This window comes from Vigna umbellata, chromosome 5, assembly GCF_029865625.1.
Source record: "Vigna umbellata cultivar VRB3 chromosome 5, Vumbellata_1.0, whole genome shotgun sequence".
Lineage (NCBI taxonomy): Eukaryota > Viridiplantae > Streptophyta > Magnoliopsida > Fabales > Fabaceae > Vigna > Vigna umbellata.
Window position 1 is genome coordinate 64,888,804 of NC_142169.1, and position 21,191 is coordinate 64,909,994.

At 32.3% G+C, this 21,191-nt stretch overlaps 2 protein-coding genes and 1 pseudogene across 2 annotated transcripts; 2 read left to right on the forward strand and 1 right to left on the reverse strand.

The window, feature by feature from the left end:
* Positions 1-5,243: 5,243 nt before the first annotated feature.
* Positions 5,244-9,077, forward strand: LOC124838409 (lysine-specific demethylase JMJ26-like). Its single transcript, XM_088115924.1, is given in 13 exon segments — positions 5,244-5,415; positions 5,418-5,443; positions 5,498-5,610; positions 5,710-5,809; positions 5,935-6,067; positions 6,141-6,204; positions 6,285-6,981; positions 7,223-7,552; positions 7,927-8,232; positions 8,312-8,384; positions 8,458-8,543; positions 8,636-8,755; positions 8,841-9,077. Coding segments are annotated over 13 exon segments (2,286 nt in total). The 3' UTR covers positions 8,907-9,077.
* Positions 9,078-10,492: 1,415 nt separating this feature from the next.
* On the reverse strand, positions 10,493-11,976 carry LOC124838398 (putative F-box protein At4g22030 pseudogene; annotated as a pseudogene).
* A 2,890-nt stretch (positions 11,977-14,866) lies between these two features.
* On the forward strand, positions 14,867-20,855 carry LOC124838579 (glycosyltransferase BC10-like). The gene is made up of 10 exons (XM_047314218.2): positions 14,867-15,549; positions 15,625-15,741; positions 16,404-16,504; positions 16,687-16,758; positions 16,904-16,985; positions 17,974-18,054; positions 18,274-18,315; positions 19,180-19,239; positions 19,424-19,570; positions 20,264-20,855. Exons 1-10 carry the CDS (start codon positions 15,310-15,312, stop codon positions 20,441-20,443), a joined length of 1,122 nt encoding a protein of 373 aa, XP_047170174.1. The 5' UTR covers positions 14,867-15,309; the 3' UTR covers positions 20,444-20,855.
* The last annotated feature ends 336 nt before the right edge of the window (positions 20,856-21,191 follow it).

Sequence of the window (21,191 nt, forward strand, 5' to 3'; positions counted from 1 at the left end):
TCTGTCCAACTTAACCAAAATTCTATGAAATGTGAGTGAGTCTATATTCAAAATCCATTATTGTCCTTCCCTTTCTTAGGAACTCCTCCTAATAATTCATACATATTTTAATGTTTAAATACTATTACCTAAATGTAGCTAATTTCTATTTAATAAAAACTAACCAATAAGATAAAACGTAATTTTGTAGTCCAAATTTATTAATTAAATTTGAAGTATTTAAGAAAACTAATTATTGAAAAATGATGAATGTGAAACTATATTTAACAAAAGCTATATAATTTTATATTTTTATTTTATTAAAAAAATGTATTTATTTTCTTTTACCAGTTAATATGCTTAAATTAAGTGTCACTTGGCCTAACCTATCTCACTTACACACAACAGTATATAATTAACTTTAATGAAATAACAAAAATAGTAAAAATTGGACAGATGCATATTTAGTTTGTTCTTTAAACTTAACTGCTAAGTTGTATATATAACATTATTTCTATGTAAACAAAATTATATGGTTAAATTTTGTGTGAAAAAATAGTTTAGTTTAAACTTTTTATTAATAAATAAAACAATTTTTGCAATTTATTAAAAGTAAGGAAATTTATTAATATCTTTTTGAGATCTAATAGAACTATTATAAAAAAAAGACTAGCTTATCTACTCAAGATTGACTAATACTATGTAACATCCCAAAATACAGTAACACCATATAGTAGAATTAATTACATTTAATGATAAACAAATCAGTCTTAAATTAACGAAAGCAAGGGTTTAGGCTGATCGGCCTTACAAGAAGTCAAATAAGAAAAACACGCTCGACATAAACGTACCCAACCAATGGTTACAAAGCACAGATATAAATCGATCGACCAAATAATATAAAGGTCGATCCAAAAATTAGTACAATGAAACATCTAGTCCAAACAGCTAACCGAACGTCTACTGTTCGACCTTCACTTCAACATCTACAAGGATTGCTTCCTCCAAATTTTCTTCTTCCAGTGTTTCCTCGAGCAACGCCTCACCATCTGCTCACATCCACACGGATGATCATTGCATAAACAGGACGGATGTACAGAGACGATCGACAACGCAAGGAAGAGAACACAGGGTAAGCTTATTGAATTTAATTCAAGTAAAATCATTCATTTCATAGTACATCAACATATCAAATATTTCACAACATATAATTAAATCAATCCTTAACTCAAATCAATTCCTGATACTAGACTGACCGTCCGGACTGTATGAATCTGTGTAGCTACAGGCGTCCTTGCACCCGAGTGGTGTAGTAACTGTATTACACTCAACAGCTGCCACTCGAGGTTAGTCCGTTTCTTACGTCGCCCATGTTAACTTATGGACTAAGGACCTCCTGCCATTCCCACACATGAATTACTCTCCTCTACGTGAAGATGAGTATCACAGAATATCAGGATGGACCAAGCCAGCATTAGCATGCCCACAGTCATACTTTACAAAATTCCATATTCAACCATGAGTCGTTCCTCCCTGGAACGCTCGTCCAAAATCCACAACCGTTTATTTCATCTCATATAATGTTCATCATTCATAATCTTTCACTTTTATTTTCATTTTTTTGTCTTTCAGTCCAAATACATAAAATCACAACGTCCAGCCCTCTTTATAACGAGGACAACCATGAGGAACGAGACCGGAGAATTTACCTCGTTCCAAAACAGAATAGGACCGACTACCAGATAGATGGACGATCTGTATTAACACGGGTGCTCGACACTGTCGGTCGACCCAAATGGACGACCTGTATTAAGAAGGTTGCTCGACACTATCGGTCGACACAGATGAATGATCTGTATTATCAAGGGTGCTCGACACTGTTGATCAACACAGATGAATGATCAGTATTACAATGGTACTCGACACTGTCGGTCGACACAGATGGATGATCTGTATTCTCAAGGACGCTCGACATTGTTGGTCGACACAGATGAAGGATCTGCATTATCAAGGACGCTCGACATTGTTGATCGACACAGATGAAGGATCTGCATTATCAAGGACGCTCGACACTGTTGGTCGACACAGATGAAGGATCTGTATTATCAAGGGCGCTCGACATTGTTGGTCGGCACAGATGAAGGATCTGCATTATCAAGGACGCTCGACACTGTTGGTCGACACAGATGAAGGATCTGTATTATCAAGGATTTTTCCAGAAAAGAGTAAGAGCGCTTGGTGTAAGACCGAACACTACCCAATACGATTACTATGTGTAAGATCGACACTGCTCATTATGAGCTCTAAGTAAAAGACCTACATAGCTCATGCTCGACCAGAATCCTTCCCAAATGAAAGTATTCCAATTCAAAGAAGTTTACTGGAACACCAAACGGTCGAGAACCGTTTAATATCGGAAATACGTTATCATAGGGAAGTTGATATTCAAGTTTCACTTACGTTCACTGCTTCTAAACATGTATATTTCATATTCACACGTATCACCCATATCATACATTTCAACCAACATATATCATATTCATTCAGTACAGCAACGTTCGATCATGCATACTCAACCAATATACACCTCATACTTATGATCATATACCAACAATCAAATAACACCGTTCATACTTCATGCGACACACATAATGTTCATACAGTACAAGACAAACATACGAATTAAATTTAATAAGCTTCCCTTACCTGGATCAGAAGTGAACGTCCTAACTCAGGTGTTTGGTTCGTCCGCTAACAGTTCTCTACTCACACAGGATCACTTAATTCTTCCAACCCGATCTAACCATAAAAACCAAAAATACTAAGAACACAAACCTTCATGCAACCAGGATTTGGCTTTGCATGAGACAGAAAACGTTCGACGAAGAAGAGAGACTTACCAGTATCAGAACGTTGAGGTGATCGGTTCAAAACGAAGCTCACGACACCAGGAATGGTTCTACGGTTTCTGAAACGTGAACGGAGAAGAGAAAGAAGAAGTTTCAGTAGAGAGAAGGTAGAGGTTTCTAGAGAGAAGGTGAAGAATATGAAAAGTTAGAATCTGAGGAAGAAGAAGAGTGCATGCAAAGAGTGATGCGGACTTCAGAAAATTCATTTTTGTTTAAAAACCAACGTCCGTTCTCTTGCTGCCACTTGTCTTCCACTACTGATTTAGGAACATTCCATCACGACACCTGGCAGGAAGGCAGTGAGTCTGGAAGTGCGTTTTTAATGCACGGCAGAAGGGTTTTTAGGGCAATTAATGAGGATGAGACAGAGATTAATGGCGCTCGTTTTTCTAGGGTCTTACATACTACATCAAGATTTGATACATTATCAAAGATCCATTTATCTTTCTATCTATCTATATATATATATATATATATATATATATATATATATATATATATATAATAGTATTTTATTGTTTTTTAATTATGTATTTGTATAATATAGAAATATTTATTAATAACTAGTAAATTAACATTTATGATTTCAAATTCTATACATATTAATATTAATAATATAATTATTTAAATAATAGAATACTGTGAACTTCAATAAAGATAAAATATTTATATACATTAAAGTGAAATTATTATGTCGTAATTAATAGTAGTATAATTCTTATTTGAAATTATTATGTGTATACCTTTTCCTAAATATATTCTCAATTATTCAAGGATGTTAAATTTTATATATATATATATATATATATATATATATATATATATATATTATTTTTATTTTTTTATATATATTTTTTTGCTTTTTACATTTTTTTTTAGTAAATTCATTTTCGCATTCCTTTTGGTTCAATATGTATGATTATATCAGATACCATATCTTTGAATGGATCCAAACAGACAGCAGGATGAATGAATTGTTTTCTGTTATGCACGGTTTGAATGAGTTACCTTCTTTCCTTATATTACACTTTTTCTATCATAAAATCTCTCTTTTTTATTGTGCCATTCATCATGTACTTACGAAATTCTTATATTTCTACATTCTTACTTTTTTATCTGCTATCAAAGTGGTACAGGGCCATTTATTCTCATCACAGAATCTTCATACCAGCAAAGAATATTGAGTTAAACTTTCTCCGAATTTTTTTTACATAATTATCAGGTTTGTTTCTTTTATCCCTTTACTATATCCATTATTAGAAAATCTCATTATTACATTTTATATAAAGTTTGTCAATTAAAATTCAAAAGATTTGAAGAAATATGAATTTCTTGTAGTTAACCTTATCTGTCTCCACCTTTTTCTGATATCTTTTAGTTAGGGGATTGAAATTTCAGTTTCACTATTTTTTAAACTTTTCTTTTCTATTTTAGGCTTTTGGATTTAAAAGGTCATTAAATGTTTTATTTTTAGCAGAATTTGAAAAAGTATAATTAAAATAGAATGAATATTTAAAATGAACTTTATTTCTTTTAAAAAAAATCAAATTCTTTTTTTTTATATTTAGAAAACATTTTCTTTTCTAAAGATGAAAATTTAAAATTAAAATCTATATATATAATACTATTTCAAAATCATTTGGAAAATTAAAATTAATTAACACATTTTAAAATTAAGCAAAATAAATTATAAAAAAATAGGATAGAATATTATTAATTATGTTATTTAAGATAATTGCAATATCTTATAGATCAAAATACATTTAACCCATGTTTATATATTCTCATCATATCTTTATTTTCACAGAAGAAGGCTGCATATCACACTAAAGTAACAAAAGTTTAAAATTTACTCTAAAGATATATAGTAGGTATTTTTTTTTTTTATTACAATCGCACACACAATTAACAGTAATACATTAGATCTATGAATTGCATTTTGGTTTATCAGAAATTGCTTCATTATTTTTTATGTTAAGGGTAGGTTATTATGTTACTTTTCATGTTCATTAATCTATGATTGTGGTATCAGTATCAGTATATAAAGGATTCTATATTGAGAGTAAATTTTGGATGAAATCAAGAAACTATAAAAAAAAGTTGGCATGTTTTGAAACACAGGTGCACAAAATAAGAGAAATATATATGAAATTATGAGAGAAGAAGAAGAGGATTACATTTTATTCTGAATTATGTAATTGTGTTTATAATACGGTTAACCACTATCTCTAACAGAATTAACAAAATTAATTAATCTCTTGACATTCATAGTTAATGAGTGATGCATTCATGGTTAATCAGTAATGGAGCCTTTGCAATGTCTTGATACTAATTAGTGTTCTTTCTGCAGTGAGAATGAGACAAAAGAAGTCAAAGGATCATACTGAGTATAAGACCAAGTTCTCAAATCCTACAAAATCCTCTGGGATTCGGAAGAGATCAAATGAGCAATACTTATCTAAGTTTCCAAAATCAGGAGAAATCCCAAGATGCTCAAGAGGTTTTGGAAGTTCAAGTACGGGAAAGGTTACTATACTATAAAATCAAAACCTGAAGTACTTTATCGTAATATTTTTTTCTGGCTTTGAACCATGTATTTGTGTTAACAGGATGCAGAGACAACTTTTAAAAAGTGTCATCAGTGTAGGAAAAAGGAAAGAACAGCATTCGTACCTTGTACTAAATGTCCGAAAATGTATTGTTTGTGGTGCATCAAGAGATGGTAAAGTAGTTCACATTTAAATAATCATTGAAAGGCTGTGTATTTGTTCCAATTTATGAGATACTTGCAAAATATAACCATTTCTCATTTTACACACAGGTATCCCAATCTTACAGTATCAGACATTTCACACGAGTGTCCCTTTTGCCGAAACAATTGCAATTGCAGTGTTTGCTTACGCTCAAGAGGAACCATTAAGGTTAGTTTTCTGTGCTGTCTGGTAGATACCCTTAAATCAATTCCTTTCATAAATTGAAAACATTACCCAGAAGAATTTTCAGTACTTTTTAACTCTACTTTTCCCATCTGATTTCATGTGTTCAGACATCTAACAGCAGCATCACAGACGTGGAAAGGGTTCAGCATCTCCAATACATGATTAACTTACTCATTCCATTTATACAACACATTTGTGAAGAACAAAGTCAAGAGCTCGAGATTGAAGCTAAAATACAAGGTATTATAAGTTTCAGCATCGGTGGGGGTAATTTAACTTTGAATACATAACTAACAATAATATGTCTTGCCAGAAAAATCAAGTGCTGCTGAGATTGAGATACCACAAACATCTTGTGAGAATGAACGTATTTATTGGTATGGTATTATTCCACGTGCCAATTATACTGGTTTGATTCCTTTCACATTTTTATAAGTTTTTTTTTTTCTTGGAGCAGTGACCATTGTGCTGTTTCATTTACTGATCTTTATCGAAGCTGCCCCGAGTGTTCCTTTGAAATCTGCCTTAACTGTTGCAGAGAAATACGCAATGGAAGTATATCACCCCGGTGTAATATGAAGTTTCAGTATGTGAATAGGGGGTGTGATTATATGCATGGTGGTGATCCATTACCAATGTGTAGTAATTTTGGGATTTTAAGAGGTCATTCTAAGATATTTAGCAAATGGGAAGCCAACAGTGATGGAAGTATTAGATGTGCACCAAAAGAAATGGGGGGCTGTGGTGGCCCTGTGATGGAGCTGAAGCGTATTTTTTCAAATGGGTGGATATCAGAATTGGAAGCCAAAGCTCGTAACATGCTGAAAGGCTTTTCCAAAACTGATAAAACAGTTCTTCAGAAAGAAGGAATATCAGGTTGCAATTCTAAGATAAGAGCAGCTTTTAGAGATGGCACAAGTGATAATAACTTATACTGTCCATTGTCAAGTGACCTCATAAATGAAGGACTGCTTCTCTTCCAACAACATTGGACTCAAGGGGAACCAATCATAGTTCGTGATGTTCTTAAGCAGGGTACAGGTCTTAGTTGGGAGCCAATGGTCACATTGCGAGCCCTATGTGAAAACGCGGTTCCAGGAATCAGCTCAAATACTACTGAATTGAAGGCCATTGATTGTCTTTCTTGTTGTGAGGTTTGCTTCTATTGTCTCTTTTTGGTTTTTAATACCAAAATATGCTTCTAAAGTTTCAAATAACAAAAGTGATAATGTTTTTAGTTTTTTATCTCATGCTTTGGAATGCACGTTTGACGACTTCAATTGGCAATTTCTTTTTTACATCAAACTGTAACATTTTACAATGTTTTTGATGCTTGTATATTAATATTACAAGAATTTGGACCAGCATTCACCATTCTATTCCAAACTTTTACAGGTAGAAATCAATGCTCGTACATTCTTCAAGGGTTATACCCAAGGAAGAGCATATGAAAATCTCTGGCCCGAGATGCTGAAGTTAAAAGACTGGCCTCCCTCTGACAAGTTTGATGATCTTTTGCCTCGCCATTGTGACGAGTTTATCCGCTGCTTGCCATTTCAAGAGTATTGTGATCCTCGAGTTGGGATACTCAACCTTGCTGTAAAGTTGCCATCTCATGTTCTAAAGCCAGACCTTGGTCCAAAAACATATATTGCTTATGGGATTAAAGAGGAACTTGGCAGGGGAGATTCAGTAACAAAACTTCACTGTGATATGTCTGATGCTGTAAGCAACATACAACCTTAATCTCTATCCTTGCCTTGTTGTTTTGAGAACTTACAACTTGCATTTTGTTTGAACATTAAAACCAAACCCCAGATTTCCTATTGCGCATGTTGTATCACTGGATTATGAGCCTTCCTATGGTTAACTTTACTATCCGTATTACTTAACCTAGTTTGAAGGTTATTTTCATATGGTAGTAACTTAAAGTTTAGTTTCCTAATGTGTAAAGATGGGACAATGATTGCTACGTGTTTCTTATTAATTTAATTTGAACTTATAGACTATGGCACATGGGATCAAAATATACTTCCTCGTGTAGAAATTTACTGCACATTTGCTTTATTTTTCTAATTATTGTTCAATAATTTCCAAAGGTGAATATTTTGATCCACACGACTGAGGTAACATTGAGTGATGAACAAAATTCTGTTATTCCAAAACTGAAAAAAGCACACATTGCCCAAGATGAGAAAGAGGGACGTGCTCGAGAAAGGGTCGATGAACGGTTGAATGAAGGACTTTGCAAAGACAACAGAGAAGAATATAAGAGTGCTGTTTCTAAAGAATCAGGTGGTGCTCTTTGGGACATCTTTCGGAGAGAGGATACTGAAAAGTTAGAAGCATATCTAAGAAAGCACTCTAAAGAATTTAGGCATACTTATTGCTCTGGAGTTGAAGAGGTAATGTTATATTTAGTCAGTCTAAATTTCTTCTTATCCTTATTTTTGGCTTTGGCTCATTTATTTCTATGTTGGTTAGGTTGTCCATCCAATTCATGACCAATGCTTTTACCTGACTTTGGAACACAAGAAGAATCTGAAGAAGGAGTTTGGTTAGTATTAATATTTGCAAATTGATTACTCAAAGAAGGCAATTAGTTACTAACATGAATCTCAATTTCCCAGGTGTAGAACCTTGGACTTTTGAGCAACAACTTGGGGAGGCAGTATTTATTCCTGCTGGATGTGCGCACCAAGTCAGGAATCTTAAGGTGAAACTTGTCTTGACTCATTGAATTAAGTCATTTTGTCAGCATTTATGATTGTATTTATAACACCAAGATCTACATCATAAACCTTGCAGTCATGCACAAAAGTTGCTGTAGATTTTGTGTCCCCAGAAAATGTTCATATGTGCCTGCATTTAACTGAAGAGTTCCGTTGTCTTCCCAAGAATCACAAGGCCAGAGAAGATAAACTTGAGGTGAGATCAAATTGAAGAGAAGGTAAATGTTGGCCAACCTTATAATATGTTTGTTTTTTAATGTTTTCATTTTTTGATGAAACAGATGCAGAAAATGATAGTCTATGCAGTTGACAGTGCTGTCAAAGAATTAGAAGCTTTACGTTCTTGATTGAATCTGATGTAAGTATGCTCATTTTGGCCTAATAGATGATTTTTTGAAATGTGTTAGAATTTAGTGACCAAACAATTAGTTTTATTTTGAGAGTTAACTTTACTCATAATTAAATGATTTTTTCCTTATTCAGTCATGAATACTTGTGTATATGAGCACTAACAAACATAATTCTGACTTGCTTTAAAATTTTCATAAATATTAAAAAAAATTATCGGTAAAAATAAATTTATTAAAAAATCTAAATTTTGTCGAAATTTTTTACTAATAAATTTTATTAATAAATTTTAAAATTTAAATTATCAATTTTATCAAAACTAAATGGTTGATAAATTAAAATTTATGATAGATACTTTTGTCAAATTTTGTATATTTTTACAGTCAATTTTGTTAATAATCTATAATTTTTCTCACTAACAGATTTTCATGTCTGAAAATTTGTAGAATAAATGGTAAATGAGTAGGAAAAGAAAAAAGAGGAAAAGAAAAAAGGAGGATGGAATGAAGTAGAAGACAACCATAACAATGCAGGTGAGAAGGTGAAAAAGAGGAAGTAAAGGAGAGATGAAAAAAAGAAGAGAAAGGAGAGAAAAAAAATTCAATAATAACAATTACCCACCAATTTTAGGATTATAAAGATAGAAGATAATAATTTAAATTTCAAGTTGAAATATGGTAACCAATTGAAACTAAAATATGAAATGTAACTGGTTGAATTTAAATTTTTTTTTTTATATAAATTACTTAAAAGTATTTTTTTTATAAATTTCAATCACATTATTAATTCATTAAATGATTCAAATCTTACTTTTATTTTAAGTAGATGAACCTAAATTAATTTATTACAATTTAAATTATAAGTAATTAATTTATCTTAAGAGTTTAAAAAATACCTAATTAAAATTAACATATTTATTTATTCATTAAAACTCTCGTATCGTCTTTGTATTTGGATAGAAATATCAATTCAGACCTCTTGTTTTAAGTTCAATTGGATTCTCAATTTTGAAAATGTGTCATTTCTATGCTGATATGGTGCACAATAGACATGATCCTGATTTTATTATTATGTGTATTTGGATTGAAATGTCAATTCAGACCTCTTGTTTTAAATTCAATTGGATTCTCAATTTTGAAAATGTGTCATTTCCGTTAGTGAAAAAAAAAAGCCTCGATATATGCTGATATGGTGCACAGTACACATGATGATGATTTTATTATTATGTAGAAATGGGATTTAAATTATGATGTGGAATTGAATGTTTAATTTATGATGTGACATTATTTAATTATGATGCTTGCGTTTTGGTTCGTTGTTCGTGGTATCTCTCTGATTCACGTTGGTTAAATTGATTGATGTTCGATGTGATTAATAATTTCAAAAATAGTTTAATACAAATAAGCTAGATAATTGTATTAAGATATGGTTGATCATAATTAAGTCATAGTGAAAAATAAAAATCCATTACAATTTCTATAAATAAAAAGTTTAAGTAGGATAAAACTAGTAGCTATTTGTTTTTTCACTATACAAGAATGCTACGAAGGTTTAGTGATGTGCGATGAATGCGTGGGTATAAGCACTGTTTTTCTCTGTCTAATTAGGGATCATACCTGACTTAACCACGAGTTAGTAAATTCATTCATTGTCGTGAATAGTTCTACATTTTCTTATCAATAACAATATGGAATGGTGGACTAACTATTTCTATATATAAATATCTATTAATAAAAACTATGAATAATAAACATAACATGTACGTTTACTAGAAGAGCTTGCTAGCAAATTCATCTATGGCAATTCCTTCCCTACGACATGAAGCAGATTTGGAGGCAAGCTCTCTCAGCTGAAACCCGCTTCTTCCCAATTGCATAGCCACCATGTTCTCAAACACTTCACCATTTTCCCTTTTCTCCATATCTTTCTCTTCCAGTGTTGTCTCAACAGTTTCTTCCAACAAACGAAAAAACCCTCCACAGAATCTGTACATTTCAAACACCATTCCCACTTGACATCCATGCTCAAATGAGTTAACTACAGCAGCCAGAGACCCCGCCAAAAGGGTCACCAAATATGTCCAAGACCACCACCCTATATTGTCCACAAACACTGACCCAATTGTTGCAATGCCCATGAGCAAAGGCCCTAACATGGCCAAACTCTTGCTGATCTTCAACACCATGTTTCCTAACCTTTCATAGTCCTCAAAATCTTTTCTCTTTGCCACTTCAACAACCTCCCTCAGTTCCATTTCTAGTTCTTCACTCCATCCATTCATTAACTCTTCTTCCATCTTCTCTCTCTTTGCCTTACCTTTGTGGGATTGTAAAATCTTATCAGGCCTAGGCCACCAGACAACAGGCTCAAACTTTTCAGGGAATTTCTCAAGCATAGCTCCCAAAAGGGGAAGTGGGTAAGCTCTATCAAGAGCCAAAACCTTCTCTATCACATCGTTCACATCTTCCTCCGAAGGACTTCCAAGAGCAACGGTGCCTTCCATTTTTCTCTGCAGGCACTTAAACAGTCTCGTCGCGTTTCGTTGTTCCTCGGCGAGCTGTGAGGGTTGGATCTTGTTCATCACGAGTACTAACCCTGTGGCAGCACAAAACAAGAGCGTGGAAGATAGTTTAAGAGCCAGCAACGGTGCACCTGAACCTGGACACGTGGCTGCAAGACCAGACATGGTTGCGGCTGAGAGAGTAATCATGTTGATGGAGTTCAAAAGAAGGATGTTCCAATTGTCACGTTGCTCCCCAACGTTGTGGTGCATTTCTATCCTGTCGGTTACCAACTCTAAAATTGCAAGGAATTTAGTGGTGGTGGTGATCTTATTGTTGTTGTTGGGAGTATCAAGATTACGTATACTTTCATCGTACAATGTTTTTGGTTTGACGTTCTCTTCACAGTTCGTTTCCTGAAATGACATCTTTGGAAGTAACAAAGGCATTGGTCTGAATTTGGACACAGCAACATGTTTTGTCTTGAAGGAAAAAGAAGAAAGATACATAGATGAGATTTGTAAGGAGGCCATGGAATTAGAGTTTTGGATTACATACGAAATGGTGATCTGAGTTTTATACACAAAACCAAAACTGGAGAGAAAGGAAGTGGTCGTGAAATGTTGAGGACTTGGCCTTTTGCTGACCCTTTCCCTTGCAATATCTTCTTCATTGGTTGCTTAAAATCCCACACATGAGTTACGGTTCCTTACTTGGTTACTTGCAAAGATAAACAAATGGTATGAACACTTGTTCTTTACCCATTCTTGGTTAAATTTCAGTCAGAACGCAAGTGTCAAGTTGAGCTTAGAATATGACTAAGTACGTACTCTAAGTACTAATTTTAATCACTGCATTAAAAGTCAACAACCTACTACAACGGAAAGAGTACTAGTACGTTAACATATTTTTTTAAAGGTTTAGAATAAGTCACTGTAATAACAAATAAATAATAAATCAATAAAAAAAATGGCTGTATTAAAATACTATTAAAAAATCTGTCAATTTTTTTTTCATTAGAAAAACTGAAAACAGGTAAGAATAAAATTCAGCAATTCTTTTATTTTAATCGTCTCAGGAAAAAATATTTTATTTTTATAAGCACTATTTTTTGTTTTTTTTTGTTTTTGGGATTCAAGATTAAAACTGGATTTTATATGTTTGAAAATGTCAATTAATTCCGATATGCAGTTTTCCACGTTGTTATATTTGAAGGTGATGAAATTTTGACAATTAGATTTACATTTTTATTGAAATAAACTATTATTTTAATAATAAATAATATAAAAGTGAGTTGTTTATTAGTTCCACCACTAAGCAGCAACTACCTTTTAGAAGTGTTGTTTATTTGAGAGCTGGTGAATTATTAATGTTGTTGAACTTTTAGAAGTTAACTTAAATCTAACGTGGGTTTCCAACTTTATTTCATGTCATATACTCGTGCCTTTTTCTTTTTTACATTATTATTCCCTCTCTTTAAATTAAATATTAAAAAAATGACAACGATGTTTACTTTTGAATAAGATAATTTCATTAAAATAACTTATAAATTAATATCATTTGAAGCATAAATTATCTTTGAAGATAAGGAAATCATGAGTTATTTTAAAAGGTGAACAAAAAGAAGACGAAATCACTACATAAATTTAATATTATTAATAGTAACGCAGTATATTTATATAAATGTTATATTATTCGTCCTACAATATATATAATAATTTATATTATGTTTTTAAAAAATTATAATTAAATTTTAAGTTCCTAGTAGATTATAATATATTAATCTCCATTAGATATTTTTATTTTATTGCATTACTCAATTTTATATTAATATTTTAATCAAGTTTTTATTAGATTTTCTTATTTTATTACTGTATTTAATTTTTTTTATATATTTTTGAATTAGAATCTTACGGTAATTTATTTTTTTTATTAATTTGGTAACACGATTATTATTTTGTTTCTTTAGTTTGTTTTTTCTCCGTTTATTTATCATTACATATTAAAAAATATATATATAGAGAGAGAGAAATTGTGTGGTTAATAAAAGTTAATATAAATGACAAATCACCTCTGTTTCTTTAATTAAAAATATGTTGGACAATAAAAGACTAATTGTCGTCACCTACATTGCTAATTAAGATTATACTTTTTTAAGTATTATAAGTGATGATAGATAAGAAAAGATAACAATTATATCCTATAATTAACAAAAAAAAATTAAATTACAATAACTCAGTAAAAAAATATAATTTTTTTATTACTTAATAAATAAAAATAATAATTCAAACTTGATTAAAATATCTAAATTTATAAAAAAAATTGAAACTCAATTAAACCTATTTTTTTTCGGTTGTGTTTTCCTTTTTTCAGTTTCATTTATGGGTTTCGGCTTTAAATTTTCATTTGTAGCAACAAGGTTAGTGGGCCTGGTCTCATATTTTCCGGAAATGAAAAGTAGGCCTTACATTGACTTTGGAATCATTAACTCATGGACGTCATGATGAGAAATAAATAAATAAGTTTATGTATAAATATATTATAAATATAAATTGTAAAAAATATTTATTTTTTAACATATGAATTATATTTTTGATTTATGCATGATAAAAAATTATATTGAGATAAAGATTATATTTGACTAATAAACTTTGTAGAAAATATTAAAATTAGATTTAAAAAATAAAAAAGGTAAATGAAATGAAAAAAAAAAGACTAAGAAATTTTTATAAAGCACTGAACTTTTTTAAAAATCGAAAAAAAAAATTCTAGTTAAAGAAAAACTCATAAAAATATTATCATTATATATATATATATATATATATATATATATGTGTGTGTGTGTGTGTGTATTATTTAACTATTTAAATAAATTTGATGTTATATGTGTCAAGAAAAAACGATACAAAATTAATTATTTTGTTTGAATTAATTAAATTTATTTTAACTAAAACTACAAAAAGTCAACTATTTTTTGTAATGAGTTTATATAAGTAATTAATCATTGAAAACAAAATAAAAAGGTGAAAAAGTTAAACACAAAATTTAACTATTACTATAAGATATGATATGTTTATATTTATTTGACATACAACGTAATAATAAAATAATGATAAAAAATAAAATTTTATATTTAAAAAAAGAAAATAAAAAAAAGAAAAAATATAATCTCAAATAAGTGTAAAAAGTTTATATATGCTAAAGTATATTATTCTTTTACTATTTTAATAGTTTTATCATCAACCATAAAAAAAGTAATCCTCTACTAAGACATAAAAACAACATCTAGTGTTTCGATCTGCAGTTAAAAAACACAATAAAAGAAAAGAAGACATCTACAGTTTAAAATTTTCTTCTTAAATATGGATATTGGATAAAATTGAAGGTGGTAAGTAACATAGCATAACATGTAATTAATTCTCACCAGTTCGAAGCAATAGTATTTTCCTTTTTGTTTTGTTAAAAAGGAAAACGGCACTGAGTGTTTGGTAGATAACAATGTGTGCACTGAGGAATGTGTGCACTGAGGAGCGGCGGTGGCGGTGCCGCGTTCAGTGCTACCACGCGCTGACGTGCAAAGGATGCAGCTGTGGGACCCACCGAGCTGTACAGGTCAAAAGTGCTGGTGACGACGACGACGTATTGATGTAGTCGAAGTTGCGTGTGAGGCTTCAGAAGAGTCTCAACACCTGTCTCCATGAAAGCGGAGAGAAAGAGAACCAAATTATTATTAATAATTACTGAAAACAAAGAGTCAGTGTTTCTCCCAGCATCTGCATGTGCATAAGCTTCGATTTCAACCTCTTCTTCACGCTATGCTATGCATATATCTAAACAGATTAGCGACGGTTATTACTAGTGCTACAGTTAACCAACCTGAAGCTGAATCAGGGTGGGAGGAATGGCATCGGCGGCTAGAGGCGCCAAGAGACGCCACGCGATAAGTAGAAAAATGCTGATCTTCTTCTCCGCTTCCCTCTCATGCGTCGTCGTTTTACTCCTCCTTTCTCTCTTCAGATTCCACTCTCCCAAACCCTCAATTTCCGTTTCTCGCGTCTTCGACGGCCCTCCCAAGATCGCTTTCTTGTTCCTCGTTCGCCGCAACCTTCCTCTTGATTTCCTCTGGGACGCTTTTTTCCAGGTTTCGCATCTTTCTCCTTTGATTTCCTTATAATCTGAAATTTGGGGAACGTCTGAACTTTTTGTACTTTTTTAGAACGGTGACGTTTCGAGATTCTCGATTTATGTTCACTCCACGCCTGGCTTTGTGCTGGATGAGTCAACCACCAGGTCGCAGTTCTTCTACGGTCGACAAATCAGTAATAGCATTCAGGTTTTTCTTTTCTCTCTCGAATCGGTTGTTGAGATAGCGATACCACTAACTTATTCACGAACTTGCCTTCCGTTTCGAAATTGTGAAACATTGAAATGTTGCTTCTATGATAAGTTTTGCTTCCTAAAAAATAGGGAAAGTGGATGCGTTTTTATTTTGTCTTCTCCGTCGATGGCGAATTCTTTCTACTTGGTTTAGTGGTATATAGCTTACAGGATGGAGAAATTGACAACATGGTCTTTTTTGCATTTATGTTTTTATTTGTATATTGGCTTAATCACCAGAATACCAACTTGTAGCACCGAATGCCAATGGAGTGATGGTATTACTCTGTAATAATCTGATAATTTTTGGCACCTTTTCTCTTTGGAAAGGATTTGTGCCTTTGAAAGTAAGTAAATGAAGTTAAATGCACAAGTTCAATAAGCCTTTTGGAGAAGTTAAAGTCATTTAACTTTTCTAAAAACCTTATTTTAACTTGTGGTTGTTTTTAGTTATAGAAAGAGTGTACTTGTCCAAACATTATACACATTGTTTTAACAAGGATTTATGCCTTCAGCGTGATAGTACATGCAGATATGATAAAGCGTAAAATTGTAATACTGTAGTGCTATTAATATGTTGTTTTATTCTTTATATAAATTCAGTGTTGCATATTTTAGGTTTTATGGGGAGAATCAAGTATGATTCAGGCTGAGAGGTTGTTACTGGAAGCAGCCCTAGAGGACCCTTCAAATCAAAGATTTGTTCTTCTCTCGGACAGGTTGGTATTACACTCTACTCTTCTTACATCAGTACAAGTTTCCTTCAGAAATTCTGGTTCTTTCTCTGTTTCTGTTTCTTTTTTCTTATTTTCACTCCTATTCGAAGGAAGAGGCAGGTTTGTACGTTTGTGCAAAGTCACTTATCTGGGTAACAATCTGAGTTTCTATTTTCCCTGTGCAGCTGTGTTCCTCTGTACAACTTTTCGTACGTGTACAATTATGTCATGGTTTCTCCGAAGAGTTTCGTGGACAGGTAGAAGAAGGCTTTGGGTCTTGAGGTGCTTGGCACTAATTCTTTTTCGAATGTTCAATTTTAATCATTTAAACTTGCATCTGTTTCATTTTTGTGAAAGGGATATGCTTTAAAGGTGGAATAAACGAGCCTGTTTATATTGCAGTTTTCTTGATGTAAAAGAGGGCCGCTACAACCCAAAAATGTCACCTAAAATACCAAGAGAAAAATGGCGTAAAGGGTCCCAGGTTATTTTTCTTTTCTTTGTCATACCTTAATATTGTTCTTTCCAATCATACATGTTTTGAATCTCTCGATCAAGTGGTTCTTAGTAGAATATCTTCTGCAATCTGTCAGAACCTACTGGTTAGAGACAGGCCTTTTTTTTGTGAACACATAGTTTTATCTTATACTTGCTGAAGGAGAAGAATCAATTTGGCTAGCCATGGCTATCTAAACTCTAAAAGCTAGATAAACTATATATAGTGGAACAATTTTTTAATTGTTAATCTTTGAAAGTACCAAAAACTTAAACTAGTGTTTATTTAATCCAACTTAGGTTAAATGTAGTTAAGGAAAAACCAATGTGTGAAGTTGGTCTTATTTAAGTTAGTTTTTATTTATTTTTCCCTTTTTTTTTTTTAACATTGTCTGTTTAATTTGTCTTAATATTTGAACTATAAGCTTCTTTCTATCTTTCTCTGTATTTAAATTCTGTTATGATTACAAATTTTTGAACTGGTTACAGATTTTAACTGGAATAAGAATACATTCAAACTAGTTGCAAATTAGCCTGAATTTATAGAATGATATTTTTAAAAATTTCTAAACCAGTGAGGGTTGCAAAACCGCACTCAAGGTTCAACCTTCATTCTTCTCTTGTGGTAGAGGTAGTTTTAAGCTGTGTTTCCTGTAGGTGGTAATATTGACTAATTCAACTAGTGGAGTTTATTAATGATTCAAAATATAAAGGCAAGATCAGTTTAAAAAACTTGGTTTCTGGTTGTTGTGTTGAAAACCATTGCTGCTCACTGGTTTGACAATACTAAGCGCTTTCTAGTAAAGTCAAGAAGCTCCACTTTCCATGTTAAAGGGAGAAATTTCCTATTGGGTGTTTAGCCGAGTTGCTTTTGTGAATATCAAATTGATATTATTTCATTAAGGTTGCAGCATAAAATTTTTAACATTTGTTTCTGGAAAGTATGTCTTGATTTGAATTTATTTTTGAATTTCCAGTGGATCACTGTAATTCGTAAGCATGCAGAAGCGATTGTAGATGATGATGTAATCTTTTCTGTCTTTAAGAAATATTGTAAGGTGTGTAATCGATCTCAATTTTGTTTAACTATAATTCTATTAAGTTTATGATACTACTGTATTGGTTTATTAAATTTTATTGGCAATTGTATAATGAAAGTTGTCATGGAATTCAAAATTGTATGCTTTAGCATACAATACTGCTCTAAATACTAATTGTAAGTCTGTACCGTGTTCATAATTAATAAACACCTACCTAATTTTGTTCTAACTTGACAGAGACGTCCACCAATTGATACAAGCAAGGGAAAGCTGAATCTGGTAAGTTTTCTAATTTTAGTTTTCTATTTTAGTGTGTTATTGGAAGGGTATCGTGTTATCCTAACATGTTATGCATAATAGTCACGCCCTTCTCTTTTGAGTGGAAATCAAGTCAAGACAGACTGGGTACTTTGAAGTTATGTTGATTGTGCTTCTAGTTTCTAATAATTGTAACTCACTAGTAGAATATAGGTGATCATGGTAAAGCAACAGCAGGCTTAATACTGATGCAACATTATACAAAGGCTTTGAATTTAGTGCTCAAAATCGGTTATATTTGGGACACTGCATTTGGAAACTGAACTGACGGTCTGAAATGTTGAACTAGCTTGTTAGGTCACGCTTTCAGATTAACTAAGAACTGCAATACTGAAAGCTGGATTTGAGAGTAGTTAATTGGGGAAATTTCCCTTTGGTATAGTGTTCAAAATCTTGATATGGATTTGGTAGTTAGTGAAATTCTTTTGTAAAGTCTTATTTCTCGAAACCGGGAGGTTGTAGGTTCCTCTTTACCCTTTTCCAATAGTTTGTGACTTTTTAAAGCAGCAGTTGTTTAAAGTTCTGGGTGTGAGATTTAAAATTTGATCAGTGATTATTTAAGCAATGTTGGATATTTCTATTTAAATTTTTCCCTTTGGCCCCATCTATTATTTTTTCTTTTATTTATGTCTAATTTGCATAGTGTGTTCTGGTGGTTACTGTTCAATGGTATAATTTTACGGGGTATGCTGCTGAGAGACATAATGTTGTTTACAGTGATAATTTGTGATGCTACTCACTACTCATTTCATAATATATTTTTCTTTTATTTCAATACTGATAATTGCTTACAATACGATACTTATGATTTTGGTGCAAGTGCAGAAACTTCAGAAGCTGCACAATTGTATTCCAGATGAACACTATGTGCAGACATTGCTTGCAGTAAGATACTTAGATATCTATGTTGGTTTCGGGAATGTGTTCCTTGACTGAATTTATTCTTGCTTCTGCTTCATTCACAAAGTACTTTGATTAAATGTTGTAATTGGTGTCCAGTAACTTTTCAAGGATCAATCTGCATGGATATTATTTCTAATCTTAATATGCATTTCTCTTCTCTTTATAGATGCATGGCCTCGAAAGCGAACTTGAACGTAGAACGATAACCTATACCCTATGGAATCAGTCTACTACAAAAATGGAGAATAAAGGCTGGCATCCTGTTACTTTCGGCTATTCAAATGCCGGCCCTCAAAGGATAATGGAAATAAAGGTTTTCTTCTGATGCTTCATACTCGACTTAAGCATAGATTTAGGCCATTTATGGGGTAGGAAAATGAGAAGGTTCAATCTTTTAGGGGCTATTGATACAAAGGAGGAGGATTCAGTTAGTGAAATCTTAATGTCTTCTGTTGTCCTGGCACTAACTGTGGATGGGAACTTAGATGGTCGAAAGCAGGACTCTCTTGAAATTAGTCTTGGTAATGGTTAATTATGGTGCAATTCATATTAAGTCAATAGACAAACTGCCACCTTTCATGACAAGACTGAAGTGCCTGATTTCTTAGGTTGAAAACCAATAATGATTTTGTTTAAGGACCTGAATAACCTAATCAACGTACCCAGGTGTTAGAGGCTATTTGTTTCGCGATGGTATGGGCCCATGTGCAAGGAGTTATTTATGGATTCAAACCCATAATGAACTAATCACCAAGGCACAACTTTACCGTTGTGTCATGGCTCACCCTCTATTGGAAGGCTTGAATAAAGTTCAAATGAAAACTATCTTCGTCTATTTTGCTACTTTTTGGCTACTAATCACAACTCCTCTATTTTGTTTTGTGCTCGAAGATAAATTTTGTCGTTTGTTTTTGCTTAGGTGATTATTACATGTTTCTTTAGTTACAAATTAGTGCATGTTTTTTATGCCACTATTTTCTTCGCCTGATATCCTTTCTTTAAACAGGGTATCAATCATGTTTATTATGAGACTGAGTACAGGATAGAATGGTGTCGTAGCAATTCCACGTCCGTTCCATGTTTTTTGTTTGCAAGGAAATTCTCTCAGGGAGCTGCTATGCGCTTGCTGAGCCAGGAAGTTGTTAACCACTTTGAAGTTTCTGCACTGTTAGCCACTCCTCCATGACTTAGCCTAAACTGATTATTGACTGACTTACGAAGATAGATACTCCATGTAAAGAAATTTTGATGAGATTTCTATACAGCATACACCACACAGACAGATTTTGAAGACAAATGTCGCTACGGTTAATTAATGGAGAAGGTAAAGTAGCTGCGGATTATGAGCTCTGATGGGACCATTTTATCATGTTAGTGAGAGGTCTTATATACATTATACCACAATTATAAAATGATAATCATACGAAGTAATATGTTATTGTAATATAAAAAGAATAATTTTTCAGTGACATCTGGAAAATTTATTTTGGATAGTTGGAGTTCCATGGCAGATTGAGAATAAGGCTCTCTGCCTAACCTCTGCTTATCCTCAAATAGGAAAGGCCTTGCTGGTGACGTGTTTGCCAAACCAGATTAAATCTTTTTTCATCCTCGATTTCTGTTATCTTTCTTGGAAATCATATTTCTGAAAAAATGTCAAATATATTTGATGTTTTAAAATGTTTTGAAGAATTTTCAAACATAATTATAAAAAAACCTCTTTTTTCTTCTTGAGAAATTTCACTTTCTCATCCCCTGTCATGGGTAACTTTTAGAAGGAATTTTAATTGAAAAACGATTTTTGTAAAACTTAATGGAATAATTCTGGCAGACAATTCCATTCTCATGTTGTATGGGTCTCAACTTGTAAGCTTTTACTCAAATTAGCTTTTAGTCAGTACCCTATTTCTAAATTAATATTCTTTTTTTCTAGT

Excerpts from the sequence above, each read along its gene's own strand:
- LOC124838579 (XM_047314218.2), top strand. The coding sequence starts at position 15,310 with ATGGCATCGGCGGCTAGAGGCGCCAAGAGACGCCACGCGATAAGTAGA. Across the intron at positions 15,742-16,403 it reads AAATCAGTAATAGCATTCAG|GTTTTATGGGGAGAATCAAG; the intron begins GTTTTTCTTTTC and ends TGCATATTTTAG. Across the intron at positions 16,986-17,973 it reads AATGGCGTAAAGGGTCCCAG|TGGATCACTGTAATTCGTAA; the intron begins GTTATTTTTCTT and ends TTGAATTTCCAG.